The sequence below is a fragment of the Callorhinus ursinus genome, unplaced genomic scaffold (assembly GCF_003265705.2).
Source record: "Callorhinus ursinus isolate GAN/ISIS: 27379988/994484 unplaced genomic scaffold, GSC_fseal_2.0 scaffold24, whole genome shotgun sequence".
NCBI lineage: Eukaryota > Metazoa > Chordata > Mammalia > Carnivora > Otariidae > Callorhinus > Callorhinus ursinus.
The window spans coordinates 10,010,076-10,023,790 of record NW_027397086.1 but is presented as its reverse complement, the minus strand read 5'-3'; the positions used below and the strand labels follow the sequence as shown (position 1 = coordinate 10,023,790).

General features: G+C 34.9%; 1 protein-coding gene across 6 annotated transcripts in view; it reads left to right on the top strand.

Moving 5' to 3' along the window:
* Positions 1–13,715, top strand: part of CNTRL (centriolin) — an 83,653-nt gene that overhangs the window by 21,232 nt on the left and 48,706 nt on the right. For all 6 annotated transcript variants that reach the window (XR_003211491.2, XR_003211492.2, XR_003211490.2 and 3 more), the window contains exons 7-11: positions 558–751; positions 7,407–7,526; positions 8,412–8,640; positions 9,995–10,104; positions 12,225–12,419. Coding sequence is in view for 2 of the 6 variants with exons in the window: in XM_025888216.2 (XP_025744001.1) it covers positions 558–751; positions 7,407–7,526; positions 8,412–8,640; positions 9,995–10,104; positions 12,225–12,419 (848 nt within the window). In the remaining 4 variants the exon portion in view is untranslated. The remainder of the gene's footprint in view (positions 1–557; positions 752–7,406; positions 7,527–8,411; positions 8,641–9,994; positions 10,105–12,224; positions 12,420–13,715) is intronic.

Here is a 13,715-nt window from a genome sequence, read left to right as displayed (position 1 = left end):
GAGCCACCCGGGCGCCTAATAGTACATGTTTTTTAATAGGAGACCTGGAAAAAACCTCATTTACCAACATGCTAATTGAATGAAATACTTGGAAGTAAAGTATTATCTTTTTTCTTTTTAAGATTTATTTATTTACTTGAGAGAGAGAGTGCTAGAGAGCGGTGGGCGGGGGGGTAGATGCAGAGGGAGAGAATCTTCAAGCAGACTCCCCACTGTATGTGGAGCCTGATACCAGGCCAGATCTCACAACCCTGAGATCACGACCTGAGCTGAAACCAAGAGTTGGATGCTTAATAGACTGAGCCACCCAGGTGCCCTGTAATTTGTTAACTTTTAAAATTGCTATCCAAATGATAATGCGTTCTCACTTTTTGATATAAGTCACTTGCTCGCTCAAGATTGTCTTTTTTTCCCCCAAAACCATAGTGAATAGTTTTCAAAGCAGAATTGTATTTATATTATTCTAAGACTTCTTTTGCTATTATCTGAGAAATATTCTTACCTTTCTTTAAGTAGAAAATATAACTATTAATAAACTATTCAATTTGTGTTGGCAGACGAGGTAGAAAGACTGGAAAGGGATCTGGAGAAGAAGATAATGGAAACTGAAGAGCTTAGGAGTGAGCAGACAAGGTTCCTTGAGGAAATTAAAAGTCAAGATAAATTGAACAAATCACTGAAAGAGGAGGCCAGGTTACAAAAACAGAACTATGAAGAGATGGAGAGTAACCTGAACACAAAAAATGAATTGGTAAGCCTGTGTTTTACATTGCTCTGACTATATTCTCTTGAAATAGAGAATTCTTTATCCTTGGGTCTAAAAACAAAACTTTTTGACCATAGAATGGGGAAGATGTGGTTTAACAGAAATTTGTGCAGAAGTTTCTACAAATTGTAGTTGACCGTGCACTGCATGACATGGGTCCCCAAAGGACGAATACTATCTTCACTGCATTATGTGAAGTATGGTATCCAAAATAAAGGAGGACAGTGGAGCCCCACACTGAGGAGTTGGTCAGACTGCCCCTAGATGTTTGTATTTTATTTTTAACAACAACATTGTTGATGAGACTGTATATTGGGCAAAAACTTTTAGATGGCAAATTGGCAAAATTATCCAAATTTAAAGGGACATATTCTATGTTCTATATATTAGAAGTATTATATATACTTATTTAATATATAATAGTTTGATATACATTTCTAATACATTTTGTGGAAATTGTAGCAATAATGTATAAAGATATTATGTATCTACCCATATACACATACATACATGGACATTCACTACAATATTGTTTATATTAGTAAAATATTGAAAATAGCTGAAATGTCCCTTGGTGGATATCCATCTGGTAGAATAATTGTGTTGCTATTAAAATGAGGTGGAGCTGTATGTCCTGATATGGAGGTATGTCTAATCCATATTGCTAATGAAAAAAGCAAGCTATGAAACCGTATATCAAGTATGATGCTATATAGGTAGTATATATAATAGTATAAGTATATGTAGGGGAAAATAGTAGATATGCACCAAACTCTTGACAGTAGTTATTTCTGGGGAGTGGAATTATAAAGCACTTTCAAATTGCCATTTATGCATATCTGTAATGTTTAAATTTTATATAATTTGGCGTTATGGTTGAAATAGGAAGAAAAGATATTTTAAAAGAGATTTAGACAGATTAGATAGCTTATAATCAGAAGGTGCCAGACCCAGAGACTTCAGAGGCCTCAAGACCACGCCCTGTGAGGAGTGGCCAAAGCAACAGGGGTGTCCAAGCTGGAGAAGAGAGATCTAGTGAGCTATGACGATTATCTTCAGAGAGTCAAAGGACTGTTTCATGGAGAGGGACCAAAGTTACTGACCAGTATCCCATGAGATAAAATTAAGAAATGGCAAATAGAATTATAACAAAATTTTTCATTTAGTAATAACGAAGAAATTTCTAGGGGCACCTGGGTGGTTCTGTCAGTTGAGCATCTTACTCTTGATTTCGGCTCGGGTCATGATCTCAAGATCATGAGATGGAGCTCCACGCCCAGCATGGAGCCTGCTTAGGAATCTCTCTCTGACCCCTCCTCCCTTAACCCACCACCCTCTCCCACCTCCGGCTCGTGCATGTGCATGCGCTCTCTCGCTTTCTCTCCAGAAGAAAAAAAAAAAAAAAGAACTTTCTAATAACTGTCCTAAGACAAAATGTGGTAACTCTGGAATGGAGTTGCTGTCACTGAAACAGGCATATATGCTCAGGGCTTAGAGAAAAGATAAAAGACATTAGCTAGGGAGATGGACTAAATGACCTTGAAAGGCCTTTTCAACCCAGAGAATCTAATTCTGTAAAATAATTAGGTTACTTTCCTTGAAGGAAAAAGTAGCTATTGCTACTCTCTTCTTTTTTTTTTCTTTTGACAATTCTTCTTCTGATCTGTGCATAACTTAAGAGAATTTGATTTCTCATATAACTAATGATATCCTAGATAGTTCTCTTTCTTTTTGCACCTCCCTTTCAAGATGGGCATTCTGGCTTGAATGACTTGCTTTGTTGACAAGAATTCTGCTTAAGCACTTTTGTTTTTTAGCAAGGAAAAAGTGTTTCCTTCTCTGTGTAGAGATGGAAATTGTTACTTGAAATCTGAATACTTGACTACCTCTTTCTTGAGCTCTTCTTTGCCTGAGGAAAAAGATGATTTATACCTGGGGTACATGATGAAAGACAGGGCATCTTCCCCAGCTCTGTCAGTTAACTATTCAGAGCATTTTTGGGTTTCTTCATATGCCTCTTATTTGCAGGTAGTTTTCAAATATGTCAGCCTTATGCTGAAGGCATATTATATATGATGTTAATAATCTGATAATTATCAGTAGTTTTATATTATACATCTGTTGCTCTCTATTCCATAATTCCATAATGATGATTAATTAAATCATTGGAAACTTACATGACAATCAGTTTTATTTTAGCAGCCACCACTTAACATTTGTTTGTAAAATACAAGTATAGAGGCACCTGGCTGGCTCAGTTGGTGGAGTGTACAACTCTTGATCTTGAGTTCAAGCCCCATGTTGGGTGTCTGCCTACTTAAAAAAATAAGTAAAACTTAAAGTAAAAGAAAATACAAACATAAAAAACAGTACTTACTATGGTATTGTTATTTGTGAACATTTAATAAATTTTCCTGAGTTACTGATCTTTTTTATAACATAGAATCCATCTTTTATTACTAAGATAAAAAAACATAATTTCTATATGCGGACTCCCTGGTACATGTTAGTTAGCTCATTGAAATCCTGGGCAAGGGGTGCCTGGGTGGCTCAGTCCGTTGAGCGTCTGCCTTTAGCTCAGGTCGTGATCCCAGGACCCTGGAATCGAGCCCTGCATGGGGCTCCCTGCTCAGCGGGGAGCCTGCTTCTCCCTCTCCTGCTCCCCCTGCTTGTGCTCTCTCTCTGTCAAATAAATAAATAAAATCTTAAAAAAGGAAAAAGAAAACCTGGGCAAAATGTTGCATCTTTTGACTTTGCACTATCCCAAATTTATGCATTATTATAGTTGCTAATATTCTTTTTTCTACTTATAATGTTGATATGTTTGTGCTGTGAATAAATGTTTTATAAATTGTCAACAGTTTTTGCTGGGTTTATTTTCAGTAACTATTTTTGGTTAGAAGACATTGCTCTTCTTTATGTCATTGTTATTTTTATCATTAACCATTTAAAAACATATTGACATATGAAGTTAGTATATATTTATCATAACAAATGTAGACAATACAAATGTATACAGTAGAAAATGAAGGTCTCACTCTTTCCCTTCCCTATTCTCTGGGTGTATATAATCCTTTTTAAAAGTTTTCTATGCTTAAATGTATGCATATAGTTATGTAATATATATGTAATTAAATATATGTACCTTCAAATATTTTGCGATAAAAAAGAACCTTACTATATTTTTTAATTCTGCATCTTATTTTTTTACAAAGCAGTGTATATATCATAGCTCTCCAAGTTAAAAAACATACCCACACACTGCACACACACATATACACACATATAAGTCTTTTTTATTTTTTTCAAAGTCTATATTGTGTTGCATTATATGGATACACAATAATTTATTTAACCTACTCTTATTGATGAATATTTAGGTTGCTTCCATTTTTTTATTAGAAACAATACTACAGAGAAAATCTTTGTAAATATGTACTTATGCATTCATAATAGTAATTCCTTGGTATAAATCACTACAGGTTGGGGTGCCTGTCTGGCTCAGTCAGTAGAGCATGTGACTCTCAGTCTCAGGTTCATGAGTTCAAGCCCCACATTGGGGGTAGAGGTTACTAAAAAAAATAATAATTTTAAGAAATCACTACAAGTGAATTACTGTGTAATATGCATTTTAAATTTTGGTAGATACTAAAAGCATATACTTGCTTTATGCTTCTACAGCAGTGTGTGAAAGAACCCAATTCCCCACTTGAAATTATTATCCTGAACTTATAAATAGGAAAAAAGTGGACTCTCATTGCTTTAATTTCACTTTTTTTTAGTTGTTGGAGAGTTAGTATTGCATATGTATTTTTTAGCTATTTTATAGTCTTTAAATTTCTTTTTTTAAATCAACAGGCTATTTTTTATTTAAATTCAATTAATTAACATATATTATTAGTTTCAGAGGTAGAGTTCAATGATTCATCAGTCTTGGATAACACCCAGTGCTCATTACATCCCTGTGCCCTCCTTAAGGTCCATCACCCAGTTACCCCATCCCCCCAACCCCCTCCCCTCCAGCACCCCTCATTTTTTAAATTCATGTTGTTTCACCTGTTTTTTCAGTACTCCAAAAGACTATTCTGTGTTTCAAAAAGAATTCTGGATCTTATTCTAAGAGCCTACAAATGAAAAATATTTTCCATTATCTTCTGCAGAATATCTGGTGATAATATCATCTACAGTTATATAATGCTTTCCAGTTTCATAAAGTAACTCTTCACATAGTAGGTCATTTAACCTATAAAAGAAACGTAGTAACATTAAAGTAAAACTTCTGGTGCCATTTAACTATAATATTCCCCCTCTTCTCCCACCAACAAATATTAATTTAATTAACTTTAATGTTAATATTACTCTTGTCTTTTTGCAAGTTATTGAACTCCTGTTCTTCAGTGTCCTCATTTTTAATATGAGGATGAATTACCTGTTCTGCCAGCCTCACAGAGTTGTGAGGACTAAATAAGGTCATGAATATGAAAACAATTTGAATTGAATTAAGCTAAGTAATGGAAGGTGGTAAATCTATAACATAGAATGATGATAAAATGTGTGTCCATATAAGAATGGTGCAGGTTCTAGTAACATTATCTTCCTAAGGTAAGTTGTCAGTAAAGAGCACCTTCTATTACTACAGCTTAACTCTCCAAAGTTCTCCAGGTGATGGCCTCTGTTTGCTTTTTTCTCCTTTTAGCCCTTGTCTTGGTTTCTTGCAGATCATTTTCTGCCGATTCTTTATTCTTCCTTAAAGGTAGTTCCTTCAGGGCTGAATTGCACACTATGTTTTTCATGGTTTGCATGATAACTTGTATTAATATGCTATGTACATCTTAAGTTTTGAAACTGGCTTGCCTTCTCAAGAAATGTGCTTGTGTGTGTATGTGTAATTTTTTTAATGGTTGTGTACATAGGACAGTGTATTTGAATGTGAGGGAAAGAATTTGTATCATGTTTCTTACCGGTAAATATGTTAACTGCAGTCAACTCTTGATTATCCACAGCTAATACTGTAAGTAGCCTGCTTTTCAGGTCCTTTGACTCCTAATTTGCTCTCATTTTTGCATTTCTTCAGCAGACATTTATTGAATGCTTACTAAATGCTAAGGCTAGTACTAAAAAGACACAAAGGTAATATAAAAATGCACAGAGTATATATTATTTGCCTGCAGAGACCAAGCCATACGTTGTCCATGGTTCCAGTCGCATTTGCCTTTGTTTGGCCCTACTGCCAATGATCTTTGGGGAGAGAAACCCGAGATTAGTTGATGCTGTTGATTATGAGTTGCTTTCTTGAGATTCAGGGACTTAAGAGCATTCAGTGAAAGCATCAGTGTGGGTAATGTGCTGGACACCCTGCAGCAGGACATCAAAGGCAGCATCGTATAATAGATGAAGTGTTAGATTTGAAATCAGGAGACTTGTAATTGAACTCTGCCTTTTCACTACGAGCTCTGTAACTGGGCAAGTTATTTAACCTCCTGGTGCAGCTTTTACCATTTCATAGGATAGCTGTTAGGAGTCAATGAGATAGCACACGTTCTGGCATATGTGAGTACTTGATCAAGATTACCTGTCATTCAGGTTAGCATTACTTCCACTTGGACGGATAATCAGGAGATGACTGTAAGCTAAACTGTGCACGACTTTGAGTTCCTGGGCCTTGTAAAATGTTCATGTTTGTTTATGTTTTATTCTCTTCAGCTTGCATTTTCATATTAATGAAAATTTTCTGCATGTTTTTTGTCTGGTATCTACTATCTGACGCTGTCAAAAAAAAAGGTGAAAATCACTTAGTGGACCTTTGAAATGAACTCACAGGATTGGTTCAGTAGGAAGGTGGCTGATAGTGGTAGTTAATAAAATATTTAGCTTCTGCCACTAATCTAATATGTAACTTTTGACAAGACAGTTCACCGATCTAGGACTTAATTTCTTTATTTGTAATTCAAATAATTAAATTGGATGATCTCTTTTCTTCTAGCTCCAAAAATTTTTAAGAATAAGTAAAAAGCTGTAATTATAGTAGAATTACTTTATTAAAAATTTAATATTATATATTGGGATCTGATTGACCTTATTCACATCCTTTATCCTCTATTACAAAAATACTGTTCAGAACACTGGGATACTACAGCAACAAGTACAGTTAAAACCAACCTCTTATTTTCATCCTTCTCACTCCTTCTTGTGATTCCTTTGTAATTAATCCCAAATATCATCTCTATCCATAATTTGAAGCTATCATTAACATTGCAGAGTAAGTTAAGTAAATTAGTGTTAATTATTGAAAAATCAGGAAGCAGATACTTAATAGTGTACTTAAAAATAATGGATACAGAATTACTTTCATGTTTGGATAAAGCAAATTTAAATGATTTTTTTAAATCTTTATTCCTTGTATCCTGAAATAGCATATAAACTTCAAAGGTCTTTTATGTGATCTTTTATGAAGTGATAATTTTATATTGCATTCTTTATAATACTTTAGAATCAAGGTAAAATACTGTGAATGTTCTGCTATTTGCTGTGGGGTTTAAAACAATCTAATTATTAGTTATGATGGGAACTTGCCGTGCCATTGTACCTTTATACTAACTTACTGACACTATATGTGTTTCATATCAACTTGGGGCTGTAGCTAAAACAGAAGACCATGGAACTAATGCGAGCATGTCAGAAACAGTATGAGATGGAACAGGAATTGGCCTTTTATAAAATTGATGCCAAATTTGAGCCACTAAATTATTACCCATCAGAGGTGAGTTTAACTTTTATTTATTTATTTATTTATTTTAAGATTTTTTAAATTTATTTGACATACAGAGAGAGAGAGCGAGAGAGAGAGAGGGAGAGAGCACAAGCGGGGGAGCGGCAGGCAGAGGGAGAAGCAGGCTTCCTGCATGAGCAGGGAGCCCGATGTGGGGCTCGATCCCAGGACCCTGGGATCATGACCTGAGCTGAAGGCAGTGGTTTAACCAACTGAGCCACCCAGGCGCCCCTAACTTTTATTTATTTATTTACTTAGAGTTTAACATTTTAGTAATCCAAAGTTAAAGCCAACAGAGAGTGGAGTGGGGTAAGGTGGATGATAAAAATGTTTAAGAGACTTTATCAGTAACCATTCCACTTTCTTGTTATGAGGGCATCAGCAGAGTAAACATTGTGGTTGAATCAGTGAATTTTTTGGTTCAGTATGTTAGAGCAGCATCCAAAAGAGGTAAAAAACCCCAAGAGAATCTGTGTGATTCCAACCAATAGTTCATAAAAAAAATCAATTACTAAAATTTATTAGACTGAGATTTTACTTACATATCAGCTAAGAAACCAAAATAAAACACCTAAATTTCTGATTTGAGAGATTAAGCAGTGCTATTAATCACAAAACTGTAGGCAGTTCTTTAATCAACCAATCTAACCCCACTTTTTGGGGATAGGAATTCTTAGAGACCACTTTTTGTTTTAGTTCTTTTTTGGTATATTAAGAGTAAGATAAAAAATGGTATATATTTTTCAACTTCTAGGCATGTAGGATTAATATTTAGGCAATTCTGTGATACGTTCTTCACTAATAAAATGAATAATATCACTTGGCTGCTTAGAAGTTACTTATTGAACCATAAATATTTACTTATTTTGCTTTTAGTATGTTGAAATTGATAAAACCCCAGATGAAAGCCCTTACATTGGCAAATCCAGATACAAGAGAAATATGTTCACTACAGAGAGTTATATCATTGCAAATGCCCAGACAGTAAAGATCAAGAAGATGGAGCCAGACGAAGGGGAACAACTCAGAAATGAGCATGTGAACTTGGGAGCCCATACATCACTGGACATACAACTGGAAGACAAAGAAAAAAAAATAAGTGCAGGTTAACAAAAGTTATTTTAAATTCTTTTAAAAATATAAAAAGATTGAATATATAGGCAAATTTTGTTTTATAATTCTTTTCATTAAACATGCCAAAGGTATTTATTTTGTTGTTTACATGAAAAGCCTAAAAAAAAAGTAGTGATTCATTGAGCAAATCATTTTTTAATGATTCCTGTTATGGTTGAAAATGGGGTTCTTGATAGTAATTTGGTGGCAGCATGTCCAGAGGATCCAAGAATTCTTAAATCTTGACGTGCCAGCAGGTCTTTCTCACTGTTGGAGCTGCACATTCAAAGATATAATTGGTCATAATTGTAGCAAGTACCACTTTACTGATTATTATGCATGTAGCCAAAACCTAAAGCAGTGCTTTGGATAAGCTGGATCAGTGCACCCTCCTTAGGCTTGGGCCTAAGACCAGCTTCTGACTCTTACCAACCTGTCCCAAAACATCTAATGGAAAGGATCTTACCACTTCCTGGCAAGTCATAAAGAAGAAGAAGTCAATCCAAGAGGGTTCTTAGAGACCCTGCCAATGGCATACTCTAAATCTGCTTACCCAGTGAGCTCCATGGATATGGAAGAAGAAAGCAGATCTGAGTTTATGTATCCCCCTAGTAATTGTGGCCCATTGTGGGGCTTTCACCAATCCAGTGAAGCAGCTCATCTTCCCTTGGTTGGTAGCTAAATGGAAAACATGGAAGGCCAGTAGAAAGGTTGGCTTGGAGAGGAGTTGAGAAAAGAGACTGAGTTGTCTATCTCATACACCCTATACAAAGTTCTGGAAGAGGAAAGCAGAAATAAATCAGATATATGTGTAGACTAGCTTCAAGGGTCTCATAGTTTTATAGGAGGCAGGGAGGGAGGGAAGGAGAGAAATTGGAAATTTGAGATAGAGAGTAATTGATTTGAGATCACCCCCAGCTGGAAGACAATGTTCAGTGGTGAATTTCTTGATACCAAGCCCTATCATAAAGTAATAACCTCTAACACAGAGTTTTTGTAATAGCTTGAACCTAATTATAACTTAGTGACACCTAAATGCATATTTACCAATAAATTCTTATTCTCTCAGAAGAGTTCTAGTGTTGGATGTATCAAGTAAAGCCCCTTTTATGTTAAGAATTTTATGAATAAAATGATCAATTATAGTTCTATAGCATATCAAAAAAGTATTCTAGAGATTAACTGAGTGGAAAACTGTCATAAATTACTTTTCTTTTTTTTTAATTTCTGTGATCTATACCAACAATTTAATTGGGAGGAGGAGGTTATTGTGAAAATCTGGTAGAAATTTGAGAATTCAAGATTTTTCTTGTGTGTGTCTGTGTTCATGGTTTTTAAATCTGCAGCACAAACTCGACTATCAGAACTACATGATGAAATAGAAAAGGCAGAACAACAAATTTTAAAAGCTACTGAAGAATTTAAACAGCTGGAAGAAGCTATACAACTTAAAAAAGTACGTAAAAGCCAAGTAGCAATGCAGGAGGAAATGAAAAAAATGAAATGTGTTTTCTTCCTTCATAACCATGTTAAACAAATTTTAAATCAGTGCTGCCTAATTAATTACGGAGTAACAGTTTTCAGCATCAGTTGTGGTTCCAGTATTTTCCAGTTACACTTTCCTTCCATTCATGATGATATTCTATTAACATTTTATAAAGCAAATAGAAATAAATTACTTATAGTTTATGTAAAAAGAGGTGTTCTGTCTACTCTATTATGAAAGTGTCTACTTTACCCAGGGAGGTTGATGCCTCCTGTTATATGGTTCTAATTTACTTAAGCACTACCCACCTTTAAGATCCTGGGACCTAGATTAAGAGTCAGAAGACATCTTTACTATACATGCACATTATCAAACACAAGCAGCAAAAATGTAAATGATATAAAATATGGTGAACAAAAAGATGGAGGTGTTACACTCTCAGAAATTACCGAAGGATGTCATGAAGAAATAAACAGCTCAAACCCATGATGTAATTGCATAGGGAGTATTTAAAAAGGAAGTATCTTGATAGTTTTTAAGTGTGTAGAAGGTTTTAGTTATTTGCAACTTTTAAAAATCAGTATTTCAAAATTATGTTGGTAACTGCATTCATACCATAGTAGGTAAAACAAGAATGTGAAGTCCAAATTATAGATTCTTTCAAAAGATACACTATATTATGATTTTAAAATTATATAGTAACTAGAAATTGACTCAAGTTTATTGGAAGCTTACTATATGCTAGTCCCTGACTGGGCTGGACCCTGAGTGATGAATAAAACAGGTATATTTCCCTCCCACATGGACAGGAAATAGGCAATGAACAAGCATTAAAAAAGTAAAAAGGAAATATAGTTAAACAACATGTGTGTTGTAGGAAAAAAATAGTTAGGAAGGCAATAAAAAGGATATAATTTAGATTGTGGATCCATAAAGGCCTCTCTGAGGCGGTGACATTTGGGCTGAAACCCAAAGGATGTGAGGAGCCAGTGATCGAGTATTCCAGGCAGTGGGTGCAAACACACTAAAGATTTCTCTGCCGAGGGAGGGAGAGTGTGTGGAAGATGAAGTCAAAGATTATGCCAGGCTTCATGGGCTGTCCTATGGTAGAGAGTAAGGCATTTGAATTTTAGTCTGAAGGTAATGGGAAGCTTTTGAAGGACACTAGGTAGTAGAATGACTGATCCTGTTTGTATTTTTATAAGGTCACTCTGGCTACTGCCTGAGAGTGAAATAGGGTGAGGGAGACAGAAAGAATGGAGATGGGTGAATCTCCTATGGGGCTATTGTTCAGTACAGGCAAGAGATGGTAATGGCCTGAACTAGGGGGGCGACGGTGGATGTGGAGGGAAATAAACTGATTGTCAGCAAAATTTGGCAGGTGAACTGATCAGACTTAAAAAATGAATTGAGGGGTGCCTGGCTGGTTTAGTTGGAGGAGCATTCGACTCTTGATGTTGGGGACATGAGTTCAAGCCCCACATGGGGTGCAAAGATTACTTAAATAAATAAAAACTTAAAAAAATGGATTGAAAGTGGGAGATGAGGTAGAGGGAGCCATCAAGAATGATTTTAATAATTAAAAAAAGAGTGTTTTATAATAATGTCGACCAAAGCTTATATAGGTAGATCGATAGATGTAAATAATGTACCTAATTTTTAAATAAATGGATGTTTACAAAATGTGCTTGAAAAGTTATTTTATGAGTACATATAAGCCTAAATTTTCATTACACTATTAATTTGCTTGACATGCTCATAACAAGGGTAAGTGCTATATAAAGTTGACTATTAATATTATGGTTATTATTGTTAATAATTTACAAGTTGCTTATACTGGAATGACAACTTCATTTTTACCTGCTTTTATGAGTTTTCATAAACTTTTATAAAGTAAGATTTTCTACATGTAATAAGCATAAAAGTATAAAATATTAATGGAATGCCTAGATGACTTTAACGTTTTACTTTTATTAAAAAAACTGGTAGAGCACAGAATACCTTTTTAAATTTTAGAAGTTTTCTTTAAAATTGTAAATCACTGTTGCTATCCTCTGTTAATTGTGTGTTGGGGTATGGGGGGTGATTAGGTTTCAGAATCGGAGAAAGACCTTCTTTTCAAGCAGTTGAGTGGTAGGATACAGCTTCTCAATAAATTACGCCAAGAAGCTATGGATCTAGAAACGCAGATGGAAAAGCAAAGCCAAGAAATTGCTGAAAAGCAGAATGAAATCAAGGACCTGCAAATAGCCATCGATAGCCCGGATTCCAGAGACCCAAAACATGTAAGTAAATGAAGAGATTTGGGCTTGTTCTATAGGGACTAGAGTATCATTCCATCTAGAAATTATGTCTCCTCATTTTTAGCCTCAGAGTTCTTTCTGAAAGTCTTTTAGTTTGATGCACAAATTTGAATAATACATATGTTTATGTATGCGTGTATGTCATATGTATCTGTGTATTATATATACATGTCTGTATATACATAACATATGTACATATATACTTATATATAGAAGTATATATATCTCTGTGTTGAAAACAAAACCTAAGGCTTGAAGGAGATAGCTTTCAGTAGAATGATAGATGCATGGTACACTTAACTTTTTTTAAGTGGCTGTTGAATATCATTATATTTCAAATCAAAAGAAACCTGCTCCATGGTGCTGTCTAAACCTCTTACCCTTTCTCTTTTCTTGCTTTGTTTTCTTAAGAGCAAGGTGGTGAGATGAGAGAGCTGAAAGGGGTTTAGAGTCCTTTCTCTACTTCTTCTTTAATCCTTTATGCAAATATTACATTAAAGTTATTTGTTGTTTCATATTGTTTTGTTTTGTCCTTAAAAAGGAAACATTTCTCTAGAGCGTGTCTTCCTAATATGTGGCCAGAGGTGGTCTGGTGGCTGCAGGATGGAGTTAGGTTCTTGTCTCTGTCTCTGAGAAGTCTTACTAATGGCTTACATTTTACCCAATATTTGTAAAAATATTAGTAAAAATATTTCCTGCATATTTCACTGCTATACTTTGAATAATGTTATTTTTTAAAAGAACTTTAAAATCTCTGATTTAAGAGAAATCATAGAATTTAACATGGTAAGGACAATGCACTATCATTACTTTAAATACTGGTCAAGTTACTTGGTTATCCCTTTAAACATTTCAATAATGTATCGTGGGTAAATTTTTTTTTTGCAGGCCAGCTAATTTTGACAAAAGGTAACCTTATCATTCACAGAAATAAGGTCTTTTCTAACAAAAGCTTAAGTCTAAATATTAAAATTGAAACTAAAAGAGGACTTGATTACTTTAAAGAATTTTCGTTACATGAAAAATTAGATTTTAAGTAATGTGTAATATGGTCAGTAATATCTTGCCTTATTGCACTAAGTTGTTTGGAAGTCTGCCACCCTATGTAGGGCTCCTAAGGACAGGAACTATATCCTACTGCTATCTGTATTCCCCAGGGCCAGCCCTATGTTTATGAGCGTTTGCATCTGGGAAGGTAGGAAGGAACCCAGTGTATAAGGCACAACCCAAAGCTCCTTTGCTGCTCCCTCCAGTACTGTGATCTCTGAGTCTAATTAG